General features: G+C 42.4%; 1 protein-coding gene across 8 annotated transcripts in view; it reads right to left on the minus strand.

Moving 5' to 3' along the window:
• AP3B1 (adaptor related protein complex 3 subunit beta 1) overlaps window positions 1-23,567 on the minus strand; it is a 269,538-nt gene that overhangs the window by 97,642 nt on the left and 148,329 nt on the right. For 6 of the 8 annotated variants that reach the window (XR_011381834.1, XM_051837573.2, XM_051837575.2 and 3 more), the window contains 5 exons: window positions 15,849-16,035; window positions 14,739-14,869; window positions 7,079-7,190; window positions 4,576-4,729; window positions 1,655-1,802 (listed from right to left, as the gene is read on the minus strand). Coding sequence is in view for 7 of the 8 variants with exons in the window: in XM_051837573.2 (XP_051693533.2) it covers window positions 1,655-1,802; window positions 4,576-4,729; window positions 7,079-7,190; window positions 14,739-14,869; window positions 15,849-16,035 (732 nt within the window). In the remaining variant the exon portion in view is untranslated. The remainder of the gene's footprint in view (window positions 1-1,654; window positions 1,803-4,575; window positions 4,730-7,078; window positions 7,191-14,738; window positions 14,870-15,848; window positions 16,036-23,567) is intronic. The other 2 variants (XM_070056312.1, XM_051837574.2) reach the window with 1 other exon arrangement.

The raw sequence follows: 23,567 nt of genomic DNA on the forward strand, positions 1-23,567 counted from the left end.
CACATAATGAAGAAATTCAAGTTAATGGAATCAACAAATAAGTGAAACAACACTGGGTTAAGAAGAAATAGAATTCCATGAAAGGTAGGCTTTGACAACATTTTGAACTTAGAAAATACAATTTATATATAAAGCCACTGCAGCACTTGAAGTCTAACGGCAATATGTGACACACTTATATGAAAGAGATGAAAATTAAAGACCAGAAAGATAATTATTAGGTCTGAATTTTATACTAATAACTTACAGTTACAATTTTATTTTTTGTTGCTGGGTAGACAAAGTTCAAGGTGGCAAACGTTACAAAAAATCAAAAAACATAAAATTATTCTTCTACATAACTGCTTGTTGCACTTTTATTTATTTATTTAAAGATTTATTTATTTCTTTGAAAGAGTTACAGAGAGAGAGAAAGGGAGAGGGAGAGACAAAGAGAGAAACGTCTTCTATCTGCTGGTTCACTCCCTAAGTGGCCACAACGGCCAGCGCTGGGCTCATCCGAGCTGATCTGAAGCAAGGAACCAGGAGCTTCTTCCAGGTCTCCCGGGTGGGTGCAGGGGCCCAAGCACTTGAGTCACTTTCCAACGCTTTCCCAGGCCACAGCAGAGAGCTGGATCAGAAGTGGAGCATCCCTGACTCAACCGGGTGCCCACAGGGGATGCCAGCACTGCAGGCGGCAGCTTTACCTGCTGTGCCACAGTGCTGGTCCCTATTTTTATTTTTTTTTAAAGATTTACTTATTTATTTGAAAGGCAGTGTGACAGAGAATGGGGAGACACAGAGAGAGAGAGAGGGAAAAACAGACAGAAGTTATCTTCCATCTGCTGGCTCATGCCCCAAATGGCTACTACAGCTGAGCTGGTCAGGCCAATGCCAGGAGCCAATGAACTCCATCCAGGTCTCCCATTTGGTTAGCAGGAACTCAAGCACTTAAGCCATCATCTGTTGCTTTCCAGGTATATTATCAGGGAGCTAGTTCTGAAGTAGAGTGGCCAGGACTTGAACTGGTACTTGGATATGGGTTTCAGGCATCCCGAGCAGTGGCTTAACCCACTGTACCTACTGCCTGTCCCATAATTATTTTTACGTAAATGACAACAGTACTTTTATGAATATATATGTGCATATATGTAACTTTATATATATACATATAAATATACAAATATATAATATTTTATAATATATTATAAACTATATTATATATTTGCATATAAATATGTGTTATATAATTAGAATATAATATATTATGTTATAATATATTAACTAAATATTTATAATATTTAACTAAAGCTGTAAAAACACTGTGTTATGCAAACTGGCTAGGGATTTGACAAAGCGTATTAGTCTCAATTTCCTGTGATGCTCACACGCCTAGATTCTGTTGCTGGTCACTATTCCCGTGATTTCCTTTCATTTCTCCCTCAGCAAAAGCCTTCCCTGCAGATGGGGATTAAGCAGGACTTACAAAATAAAATCACAGGTACGAGTAAGTGAAGAACAGTATTGTTTCTTTTAGTTGGTAGTAAATGACAGAAACTCTTCTTTTAGTTTCTTATTATTCAAAACCCACTAATTCTCAGAAATATTTATTCTTGACTGAGAAAAAGCTATACAAATATTTACTTTCAATTATATGAAATGAATAACCTCTTACCTTGGTGACCTTTCTGGAGTCAGGTCCACTGTCAGATTCTGATTCTGACTCAGCATCTGAAGAACTTTCTTCAGCTGAACTGGATTCAGCACTGGAGGAATCTGAGGATTTAGATTTTTCATTTTCTTTCTCCTCATCTTCAGAATCACTATTATATAATAATAAATTTTGAAATATCAACTTTAAATCCTTTATATGAAGAAGTTTAAGCTTATTTAACAGTGATTTTGAAATTCCAAGATTCATTAATGAAAGGGACACCTGACCTAACCTACCACTGTCAGAGGTGCTTCCTGGGAGAAAAGCTTCGTAACAGGAGTGAGGGTGGCTGGCGCCGCGGCTCACTAGGCTAATCCTCCGCCTTGCGGCGCCGGCACACCGGGTTCTAGTCCCGGTCGGGGCGCCGGATTCTGTCCCGGTTGCCCCTCTTCCAGGCCAGCTCTCTGCTGTGGCCCAGGAATGCAGTGGAGGATGGCCCAGGTGCTTGGGCCCTGCACCCCATGGGAGACCAGGACAAGCACCTGGCTCCTGCCTTTGGATCAGCGCGATGCGCCGGCCACAGCGCACTGGCCGCGGCGGCCATTGGAGGGTGAACCAACGGCAAAGGAAGACCTTTCTCTCTGTCTCTCTCTCTCTGTCCACTGTGCCTGTCCAAAAAAAAAAAAAAAAAAAAAAACAGGAGTGAGGGCAGCTGACGGGCAGGGAGGCCATTCTCCTCAAAGAAGGAGTAACACGTGGGACAAACAAGCCACACTCACGAGATGAGCTTAGTCTTTGGACATTTTATATTTTCCAAAAACAGGGTACATTATTATCCTAGTCCCAGAAAGGAAGCTGATCTGCGAAGGTTGAATAACTCACTCAAGGACACACAGACAGGAGGGCAGAGCTGGATCTGAACAGCTCTGTCTCACTCCCAACTCCATGTTTTCCCAGCGTCACACTGCTTCCCTGAGATGAAAATATTTTGGAATGCAAAATTTGAGTATGGCCAGAAACAGGTATGATTACTACAGCATAGCTTTCTTTTTTCTTTTTTTTTTTTTTTAAAGAAACTTACAGCTTATCAAGAGCTCTAACAACTATCACACTGACAAAGTTTTAACAAAATTCTGGGACAGAAAAACAAAGGGGGAGGGGAAGTGGGGAGGCCAAGACGAGTCAGTATGTCGTGGCACTGATGTTTGTGGGGAAACACGGCTGCTGCTCAGTAAAGGTGGGTCCAGGGTAACATCTCAGAGCACACGCAGTCATGTCCGAAGGCTGAAAACAGCCAAGAGTGGCAATTTATTATCCCCCACTCATTGGCTAAAACATACTTAAAAAGATAAAGTTTAAAAAATGTGGCTGTCGCCGTGGCTCACTAGGCTAATCCTCTGCCTGCGGCGCCGGCACACCAGGTTCTAGTCCCAGTTGGGGCGCCGGATTCTGTCCCGGTTGCCCCTCTTCCAGGCCAGCTCTCTGCTGTGGCCCAGGAGTGCAGTGGAGGATGGCCCAAGTGCTTGGGTCCCGCACCTGCATGGGAGGCCAGGAGGAGGCACCTGGCTCCTGGCTTCGGATCAGCACAACACGCCGGCCACAGCGGCCATGGGGGTGGGGTGAACCAACAGAAAAGGAAAACCTTTCTGTCTCTCTCTCTCATTGTCTAACTCTGCCGGTCCAAAAAAAATGTCTCTTTGGTGTAATATATAATTTTTCTGAATACAAACATGGGTAAACAGAAAAAGTTTATTTCTGAAGAAAACAAAATAAAACTAGTATTTGTATGATTAAAAATTTGGAGCATACCGATTTCTGCGATCTGAAAAGATAATTTACACACAGAATAAAAACTTCCCCTTTCCAGAAACAAGACACTGTTTACAGACCACATCACCACAGATACTGTGAACCTAACAGAGAGCACAAACCAACAGCTCCCCTGCCACAACAAGCAGACATTTAACCTCTAGCATCTAAGATAAGATTTTCCAGGTAACAGTGTGATTTTATTATGCATCACTCAATTCAGATGGTAAGTACTGTTTACCCTTCTGCTTAGAGTTTCAGATGTTAATCTAATGAAAAGAATTTACTGGTAACTAGGTTTTTAACTTTGCAATGATGAAAAGCCTGTATTAATTTAACCTACAGATTTCATTTGTTCTGAACAGGAAAAACAATATAAATCACTTTTAAAATCATTAAATCCTGACTTAAATTAATAAAGTCATAATTAGGGCATTATGCTGTGTTTGTTATGGAAGTGGCAGGGCGAGCTGCTTTAATTACTGTCTGTAATAAAAGGAGCAGAGAGCGTACTGTGCCCCATCAGTGCTGTCAGCCACGACTGAGCTGAGCTGCGAGCTCATCAAACGAGCGGGCAGCACACTCTCAGAGAAAGGGCCAACGTGCAGGCAGAAGCCACCCAGTGACAGCCACACAACCCAAGGGATTATCCCCAGTGATTCAAAGTCCTCATGACACTTTAATACACGTGGTGTTGATGGTGGACCTGGAAAGGCACTAGCACTTCAACATTCTCTGGACATCTTCCTTCACAGTCCTTGACGCTAATACCTGGATCATAATCTTTTTAATATGACATTATTTAGGAAAATCAATTGTCTTCGTTACATAATGGCAAATTGTTGAAGGATTTAATTTTAGCCATCAGCAAAACTGCTACAAAAGGTAATTAAGTGTTTCACACCTACTGCTCCACTCAGCCTTCCAAGGTTATACCAATTTTCAAAATGTAACTCTAAGATTTGTTCAACTTCAAAATGAAAACGAAGCATTCTAAGCAGTAGGAGAATGTGAGTTATTACCACCTTAATTCTAAACGATTTACCATCTATTTGGGAAAAAGTACATTTGTTTCCTTGCTCTGTGAATTAAAGGGAATCAGTTCTTGAAGGAAACTCCGACCGGGAATTTACCTCTTGGCTCTGGTTTTCCAACTCTTCTTGGCTGTCCGTTTGCTCCGTCCTTCCGACTCGCTGGCACTCTCACCCTCCTGCTCACTGGGGGAGCTCGCACTGCTGTCCTCACTGCTGTCTGCTTCCTCTTCACTTCCACTGCCAGACTCACTCTCTGAGAAACACAAGGATTCCTGTGATTTACAGTCATTTAATTACACATAACTGCAACTGTCAGTCTGCATCACAAGGGAAACCAGATGCTGGATCCCTGCTCAGGAAGCCCCCTTGCTCACCACGTCCTGTCCTCACCCCTCCCTCAGACCCGGGGCTCCCTGCCGTGGGCAGCTCAGTGGGAAGGAGGAGACGCTCTGATAATGAGCAGAGACCAGCAGAGGTGGACCAGTAAACCACCCTATTTCTCAAACCCACTAGCATCTAGCCATGGCAAAAACTTTTTCTGGAAGAGCTACATAATCATGATATATGTACAGAGACATAATTCTGAATTCTGCTTGTAATGGGAAATTTTATTTACAGAAAAAGAAGGGCAACAGTTGCATTTCCTTAGGAACAAATTTTCAGGTGGAAATGAGCCATTCCAATCATCCCCCAAAAGTTCTGAGTTTGAAGACAACAAGCAAAATTACTAATCAAAGAATTTTTATTTCTTTCATCTAACATGGGGTTCCACAGGTCTAAAAGATGATAAAGTTACATATAAATGTTTTATGTAGGGGTTTGGTGCTGTGGTGTAGCAGGCAAAGATCCCACATGGGAGCCAGTGAGTCCCAGCTCCTCCACTTCTGATCCAGCTCCCTGCTAATGACCTGGGAAAAGTAGCAGAGGATGACCGAGTGCTTGGGCCCCTGCTACCTATATGGGAGACCCAGAGAAAGCTTCTGAATCCTAGCTTTGGACCAGCCCAGCCTCAGCAGCTGTGGACATTTGAAAGGGCGTGAAGCAGCAGACGGAAGATCTCGAACTCTCCCTCTCCCTCTCCCTCCCTTCCCTTTCTCTCTGTAATTCTACCTTTCAAAAAATAAATCCATTTTAAAAAATGCTCTACAGTGCATTTATGTGTATTTTTAAATGAAACATAATTTCTTACTATCTAAAATGATGACTGGACAGAGCTGCACACACCCTGGACAAAGGGAGAGCCCCTGTCTGTGATGTCTGTGACAGCTTCCTGAGGCAGGAACACAACCATTAATGAAAGAATTATTCTAGTACGTAAACAGTGTCTATCTGAGGAAGTTTGTTTATCCTTGAGCAGAGCTTTCTCACTGGTCTATAGCCTTTCTGAAATTCAGCATTTTAAAATGCTTGCTTTGAAGACTGAGGTATTTTCTCCATTTTTGGTTTATTACATCAGCAGTTAATGTATGCAGAGTAATTTAACAGATACTGAAAACCAAGATTTTGACAGGAGAGCCAAGGGGAAAGAACTATTGTAGAGTAAGGTAGCTGATGATCAAGTAATCATAAGGGACCTTGGTTCTCCAAGGAATAAAGATTTTACAGAAAACTGGGTGTCATCTGGTCTCTATGCCTAGGCTAACTGCTACTTAAAGTGCAACTCCACTAAGCTTTTTGTTACACAAATCACATACAGAATTTCAGTACTCAAGACTTGAGAAAACATTTAACTTGACTCCTTCAGTTATCAGATAGCTTCATTCGGCTTGCATAGCTTAAACTCTGTATCCTAAACCCTTCTCAGTTAGTATGTTCATTGTACATGCTTGCCCTCAGTCTTCTGAACTGGATGCTTCTTTATAGTATACAGATTTAAAAATTTTAGATTTTTCTCTGCACAAGTTCTAAATAAATAAATGAGGACAAAATTAAAAAGATAAAGTCCAAAATAAACTATGTCTTATTAAAAAAGTCACTTTTAAGGACCCCACTAAATCCTTATCAAGTGTAAAATCACACTTTTAGCATGGGTTTCTATTTCAGCTCTACCACTTATCAGCTTTTTGTCCAGGAGGCGATGTTAAATGAGAAGAGAATTTGTGAAAAGTGATTAGAAATTACTTTTAAACCTAAATGGTAGGGGCCGGCACTTTGGTGCAGCGGGTTAACGCCTTGGCCTGAAGCACCAGCATCCAGTATGGGTGCCGGTTCGAGACCTGGCTGCTCCTCTTCCCATCCAGCTCTCTGCGAGCAGCAGAAGATGGCCCAGGTCCTTGGGCCCCTGCACCCGCATGGGAGACCTGGAAGAAGCTCCTGGCTCCCGGCTTCAGATTGGCACAGCTCCGGTCGTTGCAGTCAATTGGGAGTGAACCATCGGATGGGAGATCTCTCTCTCTCTCTCTGCCTCTCCTCTCTCTGTGTAACTTTGACTTTCAAATAAATAAATAAATCTTTAAAAGAAAAAAAACAACCTAAACGGTAACCTGTAATTGGCTTCTTCCAACAGGTGCACTTCATTTACAAGCACCTGCTGCCCAGTATGCAGAGGCCTTGCTGTGGAAGAGGCATCACCCACAGCACAGACACATTTCTCAAGACTCACCGCTCTCACTGCTGCTATCAGAAGAATCCTCTTCCTCTTCAGACTCAGAATAGAATTTCTTCGCAGGATTTTCTTTCTTGGCTTTTCCTGCTGGGGTCCATTCTTTTGTCTGCTTACACATAAATAAATAGAAAGATATATAAATAAATAATTATTAAAGGATTCAGACTCATGGCAAACAATCATTAAGAACAGCCACGCTGTGGCTGGTGCTGTGGCGCAAAGGGTTAACGCCCTGGCCTGAGGCGCCGGCATCCCATATGACGCCAGTTCGAGACCCGGCTGTTCCACTTCCCATCCAGCTCTCTGCTGTGGCCTGGGAACGCAGCAGCAGATTTCCAAGTCCTTGGGCCCCTACACCCCTTGGGAGACCTGGAAGAAGCTCCTGGCTCCTGGCTTCTGATTGGCGCAGCTCCGTCCGTTGTGGCCATCTGGGGAGTGAACCAGTGGATGAAAGACCTCTTTCTCTGCCTCTCCTTCTCCCTGTGTAACCCTGACTTTCAAATAATAAATAAATCTTTAAGAAAAAGAAAAAAAAAAAAAAAAAAAAAAGAACCACCACACTGAACTCAGAAGAAACTCTAGGGTCCCAATAAAGAAGTTAACTGTTAGAAGGCCTAGAATTAAGATTGATGCAATTCATTTGTTTGTTTTTAAGGCTTTATTTATTCATTTGAAAGACAGAGTTACAGAGAAAGAGACACAAAGAGAGAGTAGGAGAGAGAAATCTTCCATCCGCTGGTTCACTTTCCAAATAAATGGTGACTACAGTCAGGGCTGGGCCAGGCTGAAGCCAGGAGCCAGACGCTTCAGTCGTATTTCTCACATGAGTGCAGGAGCCCAAGCACTTGGTGCCATCTTGTGTCACTTTCCCAGGTGCACTAGCAGGGAGCTGGATACAAAGTAAAACATCTAGGACTCCAAGGAATGCCAGCATCACAGGCAGTGGCTTAACCACTATGCCACAAAGCCAGCCCCCAATTCATTTTTTTTTTTTTTGAAAGTCAGAGTTAGATTGAGAGAGAAGGAGAGGCAGAGAGAGAGGTCTTCCCTCCGCCGGTCTACTCCCCGATTGGCCACAATGGCTGGTGCCAAGCTGATTTGAAGCCAGGAGCCAGGAGCCTCTCCTCCAGGTCTCCCATGTGGATGCAGGGCCCAAGGACTTGGGCCATCTTCCGCTGCTTTCCCAGGCCACGGCAGAGAGCTGGATCAGGAGAGGAGCAGCTGGGACTTGAACGAGGGCCCGTATGGGATGCCGGCACTGCAAAGTGGTAGCTCTATCCACTACGCCAGAGCGCCAGCCCCCCAGTTCATGCTTAAATGTAGGCTCACTCAGAGCCCATTATGTTAAAGCATCTCACTTAATAGACAACTTTAAACACTTTTGTGCTGCTTGGCCCACAGAAGATTTAAACTACAGTAATACAGCTTAGAATAGTGAGGGCAACTATAGGCAGATGCAGTAATAGCAAGGTAGACACAATAATAACAATAAAAGATCAGAGTTGACAGCTTGATACTGAGGTAAAAGAAACAGAAAGAAAACAAAACATCTGGTGTAGGCCATAAACTGCTCAACCATCCCAACAGCCTATCTTGGGGCACCCTGGACTTCTCTCACACGCTGAACTTCCAGCCTGGACGCCCTCTACCGCCGGATCCGAGCCATCTTCCTCCTGGATGCCCACAGCAGGCTCCTACCTGACTGCTCTGCTTTCACCAGGCCCCTGCCCCCCATTTCCAAGCGACTAGAATGATCCTATCAAAACCTCCTGGGTGCGCGATGCTGCGGCAGCTCTTGGCTCACTCAGAGAAGAGGGTGAGTCCTTCCAAGTCTGCAGGACCCAGAACTGCTGCTTCCTGACTGTCCCTCTCCTGCCCACTCCAAGGACACCTCCCAACACCCCAATTGGTCTCACTTTCATCACTGTTTCTTGCCTCACTTTTGAAAAAGTAGAAATATTAAGTACTTTCTAATATTTTCCTGTGTAATTTACCTAAAATGTTTCTATGTGACTTTATTTGTGACAGAGAGATAGAAACAGCATGTCCACTCCCTGACTGCCCAGGAGCTGAGAATTCAGTCCAGGTCTCCCACGGAGACGGTGGGTGCCAGGGCACAATCACTTGAGCCACACCTGCTGTCCGTCTCTCAGGTACGTATCAGCAGGAAGCCGGGTTGAGAAGCAGAGCTGGGATTTGATCCCAGGAACCCCAACATGGCCCAGGGCCATACCAGGCAGTGTTTTTTGTTTTTTGTTTTTCGGATAGATAGAGTTAGACAGTGAGAAAGAGAGACAGGTCTTCCTTCCGTTGGTTCACCCCCTGAAATGGCCGCTGTGGCCAAAGCTACGCTGATCCGAAGCCAGGAGCCAGGTGCTTCCTCCTGATCTCCCACGCGGGTGCAGGGCCCAAGCACTTGGGCCATCCTCCACTGCCCTCCCGGGCCACAGCAGAGAGCTGGACAGAATCCGGTGCCCCAACCGGGACTAGAACCTGGTGTGCCGGCGCCACAGGCGGAGGATTAGCCTAGTGAGCCACGGGGCCGGCCCCCAGGCAGTGCTTTAACCTCTGTGCCTAATGCCTGCTCCTAAGGTTTTTATTGCCTTGTTTTTTTAAGCTGTTGCTCTGCTCTGTCCTTGACAGAACGTAGCTTCTGCAGAGCAGGCACTTCACTATTTTGTACACTGATACAGCCCAAGTATGTTTAGTACAATAAATGTGAGTCATATTTCTGAGCCTCTTAAAGATTTAAAATATTAAATTCAGAAAATATTTGTTTAGACTTAAGAAAAACATAGATTTGGTGTTTAGTGATATTAGTTTTTTAAAAATTTTAATACATTAAATTGTTTTCATATTTGTGATCCAAGTTTCACCAAGAAAAAAAATAAACCATAGTTTATAGTCTCTCTCTTAAAAAGCAGGGAAGGGGCTAGTGCTGTGGCATCATGGGTAAAGCCACCACCTGCAACAATGGCATCCCACATGGGTGCTGGTTTGCGTCCTCGTTGCTCCACTTTTGATCCAGCTCCCTGTTAATGTGCTCAAGGGCTTACACCCCTGATACTCACGTGGGAGATCAGGTTAAATCTCCTGGCTTCAGTCAGGCCCAGCGCTGGCTGTTTCGGCCATGTGGAGAGTAAACCGTCAGCTGGAAGATCTCAATCAGTCTCTTTTCCTCCCTGCACCAGTAACTCTTTCAAAGAAATAAATCTTAAAAAAGTAAATAAAGAACAGGGAGATACACAAGTTCTCAAAAGCTCAAAATGTGTAAGACACACTTGATTCTTGTGTGTGCATTTGACTTTTACTCTGACCCAGTCTCTGCCAGACGGCATGATTTGTTGTTAAGCAATTGACAGTGTGACACAACAACGGTTCTCAACAGTGGATGCACTCACAAACACCTGAGAATGTTTTTGAAAATATGACTACAAACAATAAAAATATTAATACTACAAATGCCTGAGGTTCTGACTTAACTGATGTGGTGCAGTCTGTCTTGGTTTGTTTAAAGATCTCCACATGATGAATAACAAGCAGCTATGGTGGAAAACCACTGCTGCTTCAAGAGGTAAGCTGTAGGCCGGCGCCGTGGCTCACTAGGCTAATCCTCCGCCTGCGGGGCCGGCACACCAGGTTCTAGTCCCGGTCAGGGCGCCGGTTCGGTCCCGGTTGCCCCTCTTCCAGGCCAGCTCTCTGCTGTGGCCCAGGAAGGCAGTGGAGCGTGGCCCAGGTCCTTGGGCCCTGCACCCACATGGGAGACCAGAAGCACCTGGCTCCTGGGTTCGGATCAGCACGGTGTGCTGGCCACAGCAGCCATTAGGGGTGGTGAACCAATAGAAAAGGAAGACCTTTCTCTCTGTCTCTCTCTCTCTCTCACTGTCCACTCTGCCTGTCAAAAAATAAAATTAAAAAAAAAAAAAAAAAAAAGAGGTAAGCTGTAGCAACCTGGAAAATCACTGTTTGGACAATAGCAGGAACATAAGGAAAAATTACTTGAGCATATTTGAGTAAGATACTAAGATAAAACATCGGCAGTACTGCTCATATATGTATGTAAAATGTCTCCATGGATGAATACAGATAGCATTACATAAACAAAGGCCTTCTATATTTAATAAAGTCTAAAGTTCTTACTTCTCTTAAATCCAAATAGTTTTTCTGAAGTCTGGTAAAAAGCTAACTTGATCTATGCTGTAAGACTAATTCAACAACTTAGCAAAACTGGGCTCCTGTGCTCACAGGGGTGTGTGTTTTTGGTAATGCCATGGAGTCTACATTCATGCAGTTTCAGGTTTTAAAAGAACAAAAACATTTTCATTGTTCTTATGACCATGACAGTTATATTACTTGAAGTAAAAGCAGCAATAGCAAAATAGGAGAAAAGAGTGGCATTGATTTTAAGGCATGCAAAATAGTCTTTTTCTAAATGATGAAGGAACTATTTTCAAGAACTAAGAAAAAAAATTCTAAAAGATCTTCAAAACTTAGTGGTATAACGTAAATATGCTAAATCTTATATCCTGGAATTGGTGATGTGTAATTCAAAGTGACTTCCACTGTCAAACTGACAGGTACCCTGTTGTTTTTATTAAAATATCAGATTATCTAAATCTAGGCCAATTTCCTTACAAAGTTGTATTTCATAGCAATGACATTTGGTGCTGCAAGATCACTTTACAGTAAAACTGGAAAAAGAGTATATTATGTGCATGAAATACAGTGAAATGATGGGGTAGATGGGGCAGCAGAACCAAGAGGATGTGAACCCCACTTTCTGCACTGTTACAGCGGCATTTGGAAATAAAACTGCTCACATTACTTTTGATATTCAATTGTATCCCTCATAGTATAATTTTTAGCCAGTATGTCTCAGAGATCAATTGATTAAAGGTGTTTTCTTCATGGCATCAATGGACAGTGACAGTTCTCTTCAATCAGGTTCGATCAGTTATAATCATTCTCCATAACAAGTTACCAGTTATTAATTTCAGGAATGTAGCCAACAGAATGAAAAACAAATCTATTTGTTTGTTGCACTGGACAGGCAAAATTAACAAGAGAAAATGAGTTATTTAAGCCATGCCCCTATCAGGCAGAAAACACTGAGAAGCCCACAAGAAAACCAACTAACCAACCACCAACCTACCAGCCAATATAAGGACGCTGCTTAGAGCAAGTTAAGTTGCCCAGCACTGCTAACAATTCCTGAAAAGATAAATTTTCTTTGCGGGGACAGTGAGGTGCCATGGAGGTGAGGAGAAGGCAGAAGTGGAGGAAGCTAAAAAGATAGTTCCACTTAGGCTAAAACATTATTCGCCCAATAACAGAAAGGGACAGATCCATGAAAACAAGGAACAGGGAGAACAGAAATCAGCAGGTGTAGCTGCGGAAGAAATCACACAAGGAACCCCTCTTCATATTCTAGTACCTGACAGATAAGGCGTCTGTTTCTGAAGAGATGTAAGTTTACGCAGATTTAAGTGACAATCAACAAACGTAGTTGCAAGGAAGACAAAGACACACAATTAGCTTTCCTAACTTTCACATATTTTTTAGCCATATCTCAATAGAGACACTTTGTCATAACAGAAACATGATGGTGTTAAATACAACAGATAATAGATCCATGAATCAGCTCAAGTCTCTCTCCTCACGTCACAGAAAACTGAGCTAAAGCACGGACAACGGATTCTAACAGGGCTGGAAGCCCAGGTCTCACTAGCTATGCAAACCTACACAAATTACTTGCGTCATCTAAACTTCGGTTTCCTCATCTGCAAAGCGAGAAAAACAGTAACCATCATTTGTGATCACTGGAAGGTTTGTAAAACATCATCCCAAGAGCCGGCGCCGTGGCTCACTAGGCTAATCCTCCACCTTGCGGCGCCGGCACACCGGGTTCTAGTCCCGGTTGGGGCGCCGGATTCTGTCCCGGTTGCCCCTCTTCCAGGCCAGCTCTCTGCTATGGCCAGGGAGTGCAGTGGAGGATGGCCCAGGTGCTTGGGCCCTGCACCCCATGGGAGACCAGGAAAAGCACCTGGCTCCTGGCTCCTGCCAGGATCAGCGCGGTGCGCCGGCTGCAGCGGCGGCCATTGGAGGGTGAACCAACGGCAAAGGAAGACCTTTCTCTCTGTCTCTCTCTCTCACTGTCCACTCTGCCTGTCAAAAAAAAAAAAAAAAAAAAAAAAAAACATCATCCCAAGTACACTGCAGAGCATGCTAAACGGAGCTAACATTAGTTACGACTGCTTCTAGCTGTGGTTCAAAGTCGGGATGTTTAGGTAGTTAAAGAGGTATTTCTCACAATAATCAAATTACATGGCTGGATTCATTACAGAAATTTCAAGCAATAAACGGTTTCTTCTATTGTATTTGGCTAGTTATTTTTATTTGTTTTTATCTGTTTTAAAAGGTTTTCTTGTACACAGACATCTTTCATATGTCAATCATATCCTAATAAAATTGGGAAAAATAACTTATGAGAAATCTCAGTGTGTATAGTCAAGTCACAGTACACTGGATTAATATTTCAAGTTCAGAAGAAAAATTTTTCTACAAACTAGCAACGAACATTGGGAAAGTCAAACTTTTTTTGATTGATGCAATTCTACTTTTTTTTTTTTAAAGACATTTAAAAATTTAGAAAAGCAGAGTGGCACACAGAGAGATAAAGACTGAAATAGAGTTCTTCCATACTCGGCAACACTCCGCCAACACCTGCGACAGCTCGGCTCAGGCGGGCAGAGGCCAGTAGGTAGGACTCCATGCCGGGACAACAGGGACCCGCATACCTGAGACATCATCTGTTGCCTCCCACAGTGCACATGAGCAGGAAGCTGGATGAGAGGTGGGGATGGGACTAAAACCCAGGCACTCTGATTTGGGACGAGGACACCTTAGGCAGCAGGCTAACTCACTGTGCCACCATGTCGGCCACTATCAATTCTACTTTTCACTGTACTAGATATATTTCACGTAGTAAATCTCTGAATAAAATTAAAAGCCCCCATCCTTGTTTTTTCTTGTTTGTAGACCAAAAACAGATGGTATTAAGAAAGAATGTCAATTCCCCTATGTTAATGGCCACCATTTTTTAGAGATCTGGGAAAAGAGAATTCGCAGTGTGAAAGCACTGTATCATTCATTTCAACTGTGATCTGCTCAAAGGCCATTTCTGGTACACAGGGCTCCTACCTGTGTCTAGGCTTCACTTAGAAACAGGATCATTAGAAAACTCAGATAAACATTTCATGTGGCCTTTTTGGAAGAGAACAGCAACAATCATTTTAAAAAATATTGACAGGAGGTTTACAAATCTCTAAACAAAGTAGAAAAAACTCAATCTGGTGAATTTAAATAACTTAGAAACTGAATTTATACAGTTACAAATGCGGAAGTACAAATGTGGGTGGCACTGATACAGGAATTCAATTCTGTATTTCTCTGAAGGGAAGGAACAGAACACGTACGATGGGGGAGGGAAACTACAATTTTTAGTTCCTAGAAAGGCCAAGTGTATATGACACATTGCATCCAGAAATACTAGAACAACGTTCAATTTTCAAGTCCCCAAAAAGCTTATGTACAAAACAACAGTTATCCCACAATCTCCTGTGCTAGAACAAAAATAATTTCAGATAGGTCAACTTACCAACTCCACTACTTCTACATTTCGAACTGATGGATCGGGCGCCACTTCTGGCCAATTAGATAATTCCAGGTACCCAGCAGCTTTAGTGTTGAGAGTATGAGATAAGGTGCCAAGCTGGAAATGATCCCTATCTATTAAAAAATGGAGGAAAATATAAAATAAACAATGTGAGCTGTATATAACAGAGAACAATAATAATCAGAACTCAAGGTAATTGGCATATTACCTCAAATGTCAAGGAATAAATATAAACTAGGAAGCTCTTCATAGGTCAAAAAACTGATTTCAGTCCATAGATTACAATAATCTCCCCCATAATGGTCAATAAAAAAGCTAATCAGTCAGTGTGTTTAGAGGTGTTGCTCTGAAATGTAGCTTCTCTAAAAATTACTTTACTGTGAATATTAAGAATGACAGCACAGTTAAACAATCCATATACATGTCTTGGCACAAACACATCCAGAATTTTAATAGTTTTTTTCTACAGAACTGAACTGTTTTTATCACTTTTCAGCAATTAAGTAAGAAACAAAGTGAAAACCTAGGTATACAAATAAAGTGAATGCATATAATCCGTTGGAATAGCCACTTGTTAAACTGATAAAATATTTAATTAGTCCTTTTAAAAATTTGGGACAAACAAGTCAACCTCTCTGTTTAAAAACCAAATTTAAATATAAAGAGATATTTTTATGAAATAATTTCTCCTAGAAATGTTGATGTTATTGTACATGGAATATTTGATAAACCACTAGGAACATGACTTATGTTCCACATAACACTCTCCACTTAAAACAGGAATGCAGTCAGCGTTTACAGGAATAAACACAGCCGTTACCCATTGTTAAGCTCATTAACAGGAACAAAATCAAAAGGCTTGGAATCGTTTGTAAATAAGGCCTAAAAAACCAGAAATTTTATTTAATTAAAAAAAAAAAAGTTGCTCTGGAGAACAAATGAAAGAAGAGAACACACACGGCTCTTCCATGTCTACATATGCTGATCATTTATAATTTCTAAGAGATAAATTTTAAGCAGTTTAGACACTGGATACACTGCTGTCATTTTTTAGGTAATATGTACTATGCAGTTACAGTCTGATAATAATACCTTTAAAAGGAGACTCAAGCAGTGGTGCCGGTTTCTGTGCTAGGAATATTTTTTTAGCATATTTACTTAAAGCTCCGCTCTTCTCATTCGGAACAATAAGCTGCCTAATAAATCTTGTACGGTCTCTGATGTCGTAGTTCTGATCATACTTGCCGAGATTTAATATGTACTGGGTAAGCAATTTTGTCTGTTGGAAAAAACCAGAACAAGATGAGAATACAGTTATTTATGATTATTGATAACTCTGGATAAACATATTTAAAGAGGTAATAAAAATGAATGGTTATGTCAAACAAATGTTGTTCCATAGGGAATATGCATTTCTAACGCTGCAAATGGGATTCTGAAGCCAACGCACATGTCCTCTTCTGCATGGGGAGGTGAATGCTGAGCACTGAGAGGCAGCCATGTGCTAGATTATTAAATCGCTGAAGTGGAAAGAAAGGCATCATTAAAAAAATAATCATATATGGCAAACCCGCTGAAGGGTCTGCCTGAGAATAATGAATGTGGAAATACAACTAAAAACATGGCACTCAAAACTTAATCGGAAAAATATGCAGGACATCAAAACATCAGAGAGTATTAGAGGCTGGCAAACTGCTTCTCCTGAGGTGTGTTTTATGAAGAGATACTGTCCCTGGCACAAGCAGTGTCTGCACTCAGTTACTTTACCCTGAATTATGACCCATTAAAGCAGACACATGAATCACTGAACTGGATTACTGCAAATTATTTGCAGTGCATTTAGCTGTTACTTTCTCATAAAAGCAAGCTGCTGATGCCCTCTGAAAACTAGGATAAAAGACTTCTTCCACTTTTCCCCACGTTGCTTATAGCTTCTAGTAATACTGGTCATTTATTTATTTATGTAAGGGAGCAACTTATTACAGCAGCTTTTATACCATAATAAGGCTCCCACAGTCAATATATGAAATGCACTGCATTAACATATATTGAGATAATTTTAGTAATAATTAAGCCAAAATTGAAATTTTATCAGAACATGTCTATATTTTTAAAAATAGTTATTTTATTGAAAGCCGCATAGTGTTAATTTAGAAAGCTACACATACAAAATTTTAATTAGAGGTTAAAGAATCAGAAAATGGGGAAAAACTAAACTGAGGAACAGATCATTTTCTACACATTAGAAAAAGACAGAAGCAGTCGAGGAGGGCAGAGCTAAGGACAATTCTAGAACAGTAAGCCAAAGCACAGGCACAGTGTGGTAAAGTCTTTTACAACAGTAATTGGTTAGAATAACTGATCTGAATAGAAAGCAACCTTCTTTCAGTACCAGGGTACTTAAAAAGCATTAACATAGTTTTATTAAGGCAGAATGATAAAAAACACAAGTGAGAATGTTAATAGAGCTATTCTGAATTTGGTTATCAACAATTGCTATTCTAGTGAATTGCTAGACCAGGCTGGTTCAACTACAGGGTAAGAAAAACTCTATGGCCCATTTCTGAAGACAATTAGGAAAACAGTCACCAAATGAAAAATACAACAAGAGCATGTGGTACACTGACCTGTCTAACTGAGGAAACCTGAGCAACCCATTCTACCATTCGTTTTCTCCAAGAGTGAGAATTTACAAACAGGCTAACTCTAGAGTCCATCATAGGGCTGAGATTTAGAATCTGTAACTGAAGTAAATAACAGAAATTAAGCTGTTAATTCTGACTAATTTTTTTGAGCTATCAGAGTGGTATATTTTGTTTATATTTCTTGTCCCCAAAATTAATTTTCAGGATATGAAACTTTTTCTGTATATTAAAGACACTATTGAGAGTAAGATAAGGCACCCAAAGTAATTCAAATTATATCATTTAAAAATATATATTTACTGACTACAAAACTTACATTGTATGTTTATCAGTTTTATTAAAACATTTTCAAAAGTAAAATTTTTTAAAACACAAAAGCATATCTGTATACAGATGCACAACACCAGCAGGACTACCACTGACCACATCCACGTGCAGCACTCTCACCACTTGCTTCCTGCGGTTCACCTTCAGCACCAAGCTACGGCCAGTTCTCTCAAGAAAATGCTTTTCAAGTGTGCTATCCTTAAATGTGTTTTAAAAAATAACATTGCCTACAATCTTTTTCAACATTAATTTTGTGAGTAATTATAAAATTGTTGACATCTTCAACGTATTTTTCTCTGCAGACGATAATATTTTTAATGGAGAAAGCACTGTTTCCGGTATTGCTGAAGAACCTAGTAAGCTAAGAGAACATTCTGTTGCTGGAGGAACATTCTCGTTTTCTCTTTTTTATTGGTAGTTATAAACTTTTCAAACTTAAATAGCTTACATTCCCCTCTCTACTGAATGCAGGTTTTTTTTTTTTTAGTAATTATTTTTATGAGACAAAACTTTGAAATAATTCATTATCCTTTCTTAAATATTTCACCAGATTTAGATACTGCAAAGTCAATAGCCTTCTCTCACTCTGACACAAAATACAAGCTCACTCCATCACAGACAAGCTTCATCACGGGTCTCCACAACAGCGAGAGTCAAGAGCTTCCAGCGAAATCCCGAGTTCTCACCTTTCCATTCGCTCAACAGATAAATGTTAAAGTCTTCCTGCTTTCAAGATCTGGTCCTAAAACATGCTACTCTAAACATTTTCAAACCTGGAGGCTTTGGTATTCTGCCTGGTGATACTTTAAAGATTTCTAAATGATTTTTTAACTGAAATCTAACCAATGCACATATAGTAGACTTATTTATGAACAAAAAAGTTCTATAAGGCAATAGAGGACACACCAGTCAATCACAAAGCAATTCTAAATAAAAGCCTGTTCCTAAATCCGATGAAAACACCCAGCGGGCAGAGTGGCAGAGGGAGCACGTCAACGCTCCGGGCTCTCCTGCCACGTAAGAACCGGCAGCACCAGCCCGGAGCATGCCTCAGCCTCACTGCAACAGCAGCGTCTGAACGCCCCACAACCAACCCCAACATCTCTGCTCCAGAGCTCCCACCGTGGAAAGAACAGGTTGTACCCCGCCAACACCCTGTCAGCAAAAACAGATCCTTTTATCTTCCATGCCGGGTGTGTTTAATTTACAACAGCATTTACAGCATTTTTGACAGAAAAAATTTCCAAATGCTTTACTGTGGTTCCACATACAACACTGACAGAATATACAAATGATTCAAACAAAAAAAGGTTAAACTATTATTGGAATGAACTGATTTTTTTTTTTTTTTGACAGAGTGGACAGTGAGAGAGAGAGACAGAGAGAAAGGTCTTCCTTTGCCGTTGGTTCACCTTCCAATGGCCGCCACGGCTGGTGCGCTGCGGCTGGCGCACCGTGCTGATCCGATGGCAGGAGCCAGGTGCTTCTCCTGGTCTCCCATGGGGTGCAGGGCCCAAGCACCTGGGCCATCCTCCACTGCACTCCCGGGCCACAGCAGAGAGCTGGCCTGGAAGAGGGGCAACCGGGACAGAATCCGGCGCCCCGACTGGGACTAGAACCCGGTGTGCCGGCACCGCAAGGCAGAGGATTAGCCTAGTGAGCCGCGGCGCCAGCCCTGATTTCTCTATTTCGAAACCAGCCATGTGGGGGAGCTGGCGTTGTGGCACAGCAGGTTAAGCCTCTGCCTGAGATGCTGGCATCCCATACGGGCACTGGTTCAAGACCCAACTACTCCACTTCCAATCCAGGCCCCAGATAATATGTCTGGGAAAGCAGTGGAAGATGGCCCAAATGTTCGGCCTCTGCATCCCGGTGGGAGGCCCGGAGGAAGCTCCAGGCTCCAAGCTTCAGCCTGGCCCACCCCAAGCCAATGCAGCCATCTGGAAAGTGAACCAGCAGATGCAAGACTGATTGATCTCTGTCTCTCCTCCTCTGTAACTGCCTTTCAAATAAATAAAAAATAAATCTTAAAAAAATAGAAACAAAAACCAGCTGTTTGGGCTCTTTTTCTACAAATGGAGCCAACACATTAACAGCTATTGCTTCATTTTTCATATGTGCAAAAAGAAACCTGAAATGAAATGTAAATTTTTGAAAAGTTGCTTGATCAAATGAGGGATCATGTTTCTCCTAGTCATGTAAGCCTCCTCTGCACCTGTGTGCGTTACATCGGCAGCTTGAGGCAGAATCTTCCTGAAGTGACTCTTGCTGATCTGTGGTGTCTCCTGGCTGCTGTGTGTGCAGTGGCACCACAGCTCCCCTGGTGGCTGGCAAACACTGGCAAGTGCGAAATGCGAAGTCAGCTCTTCATTTTTCATTCAACAAACACTTCAATCTTAAAATTTACTGCTGGTGTTTTATACCAAAAAGGACAGCCAGACAATAAAATAAACAGGTTTGGATCTACACTGTACCACAAATGAGAAAGCTACCGCGGCAACAGTGCTTGGCCACTCTCTTTAATGATCTGTCTTCTGCACCTGCTTCAGCCATGACACACCCCTGACTTCCCATGTGTTCTGACTCCCCACTCGGCCCGGGGCTCACACATCTCACGAGCCACGGCACAACTCTCTAGCACATCAAATGAACCACTGCTGCATACCCTCCTCACCACTACCAGGAGAGTCAAACCCTTGCCTAGCTTCTCCCACCTGCCTGATCGGAATGCAACTCATTTTTTCAGCACACATCCAATGAACTAGATCTGTAAAAACAAAGTATAAGGGTATTGCAGCATAGAGGGCATCCCGGCATGCCAGGGGGGTGTCGGCTGGAGTCCTGGCTGCTTCTCTTCTGACCCAGCTCCCTGCTGGAGGCCTGGGCGGAGTCGGGTGTAGGGGACAGGGATCGGTGGGGACGGGCAGCAGAGGATGGCCCAAGTACCTGGGCCCCTGGCACTCATTTAAGAGACCTGGATGGAGCTCCTGGCTCCGGCCATCACGGTTATCTGGAGAGTGAACCAGTGGATGGAAGATCTCTCTCTCTCTCTCCAACTCTCTCTGTAATTCTGACTTTCAAATACATAAATAAATCTTTAAATTAAAAAAGTATGCAACATTTAAGTAAACAATCATGACTTTTTAATATAACCAGCAGCCCAATCCAAAATCATATGAGACATCAAGCGAACAATATAATGTGCTTTTATTAACAGAAGTACTTATATTTTATATATACCTATTTATTAAGATTTGATTTTAGATTAATTTTCCTGCAAAAATTTAAGAAGCAATTACTGGTACCAACTAACGACTGATGTTACCCAAACACTATTTACACCAATTGCATTCTGCTCAGATTCACTGTAAGTCTCCATGAAACAGCAGAAATGAATCTGAGGGAATCTATAAAAATTAAGAATTCATTATTTAAAACAATTTTCAAAATACTGGTATTATATTTTTACCTAAATATTCTGACAAGTGGTATTTATGATAAACTGGTAAATATTAAAAATAGCTTTCTTCTAATAGCCATGTGTTGCTTAATGAACAGAATACTTTCTACGAAATGCAGCGTTTTGCTATTTAGTTGGACGCAAACATTCCACAAATTAGATCGCTGCAGCACCACGAAGTAACAGACGAGCAGATCCCATGGGACTACCTGCATATGTGCACGTGTGGTCCACAAGTGACCAAGGTATCACCTCACACTGCACAACTACAGTTCACAGGGTAGCACAAAATAACAAAGAACACCTTTTAAAATATCCCAAAATCAGCTTAGAGACACTATTCATATAAGACATAAAAAATGTACACAAAGCTCACTATAATCAAGATTAGCATTAGTTCCATGAGGTCATTATTTTTATTTCTTAATATTTTTAAAGATTTATTTATTTGAGGGGCCAGAGCTGTGGTACAGCAGGTTAGAGCCCCGGTCTGCAGTGCTGGCATCCCGTATGGGCACTGGTTCAAGTCCCAGCTGCTCCACTTCCAATCCAGCTCTCTGCTATGGCCTGGGAAAACAGTGGAAGATGGCCCAAGTCCTTGGGCCCCTGCACCCGTGTGGGAGACCCAGAAGAAGCTCCTGGCTCCTGGCTTCGGATCGGCGCAACTCTGCCCATTGCAGCCAATTGGGGAGTGAACCAGCAGACGAAGACCTCTCTCTCTCTCTGCCTCTCCTCTCTCTGTGTAACTCTGACTTTCAAATCTTTTTTAAAAGATTTATTTATTTGAAAGGCAGAGTGTTGAGAAAGATAAAGAAAGAGACAGACAGCAGGGAGGCAGAGAGACAGAGACAGAGAGGGATCTTGCACCACCTGGTTCACTCTCCAAATAGCTACAACAGGCAAACCTGGTAGCCTGGAGCTTCTTCGGGTTCTCCCATGTGGGTGGCAGGGACCCAAACACTTGATCACCTTCTGCTGCATTCCCAGGCACATCAGCGAGAAGCTGGATCAGAAGTGTTACAGCCATGACTAAAACCAGCACTCTAACGTGAGATGCTGGGATCACCAAGTGGCAGCCTGACCCACGGAGGCACAATGCTGCCTTGAAGTCATTGTTTTTAGAAGGAAGGACACTGGGAGCTGGCGTTGTGGAGTAGCAGGTAAAAGCTGCCACATGCAATGCAAGCATCCCATATGGGCGCTGCTTCCAGTTCTGGCTGCTCTGCTCTGCTTTCAGTCCACCTCCCTGACGTGCCTGGGAAGAGCACAGAAAGACGGCCCACGTGCGTGGGCCCCTGCGATCCACGGGGGAGAACTCAAAGAAGCTCCTGGCATCCCAGCCTCGGCCTTTGCGGCCATCAGGGGAATGAACCAGTGGGTGGAAGATCTCTGTCTTCTCCTGCATACTCCCACCCCATAATTCTTTCAAATAAATAAATAAATCTTAAAAAAAAAAAAAAAAGGAAGGATACTTACAAATGTGTTTGGGAAATGCAGGCAGGCATCACAGAACTCTTAACCTACAGCAGAGGCAAAACTAAGCGACACAAGTGCTCATCTAACCAATCCCTAAATTTCAGGACTAAACAGGATTTTTTTAAGTGAATTTAATCAGTGTCTCAATTTACCAGTATTCTCTGTCAGCCTGTGAAGTTTTGTAAGGACTTCCTCTCTATGTTATATTTACTTGAGGTTTTCAAAACCAAGAAAATGTATCCAAAAAAGGGGTAGAGATGTTGCTGGACAATGCCTGAGCATCCTCTTGCTAAATTATGTTGGGGGCAGTAAAGAGATTCTCCAAAGACCTGAATCACAGGCCAAGGAGATTTACCTTTAATTTCAAGAGGGAACTCCAAAACGTCAGTATGATTGATAAAATGTATAAATAATAAGAATTAATCAGTACTCAATGAAGCAACTTCCTTTTTCAATGGCAGAAAAACAGAAACTTAACTGTCTCACAGAACACAACTAAAATAAATGCACTATAACAACCATATCACTGTTTCAAAAGCATTAAGTAAAAAAATAAGCTGCAAAAGTATATCTAAGCAGGATACCTACTTACACGAAAACTCAAAACTCATAATAAAAATACAGAAGTTGTGACTGGAAGAAACACGCCAACAACACAGAAATGGTTCCAATGGGGAAGATCAGAGACCACGGCAGGGCCTGAACTCCACTGGGAGTATGCTGGGACGGGCTGCAAAGGCGACCACTCAGGGAGCGTGACGAGCAGAGGCCTGTGACGAAATGCGGTGGGCTCAGGAAACAGCAACTGAAGCACTCTGCCCTGGCCAGCGTTTGGGGGGCGATAAAGGGTTTCCTTGGGATTCCCAGAACTGTGACTGTTACTGTAGTTCCTAGTTTTTAAGT

This window comes from Oryctolagus cuniculus, chromosome 14 (assembly GCF_964237555.1).
Source record: "Oryctolagus cuniculus chromosome 14, mOryCun1.1, whole genome shotgun sequence".
In the NCBI taxonomy this organism is placed as follows: Eukaryota; Metazoa; Chordata; class Mammalia; order Lagomorpha; family Leporidae; genus Oryctolagus; species Oryctolagus cuniculus.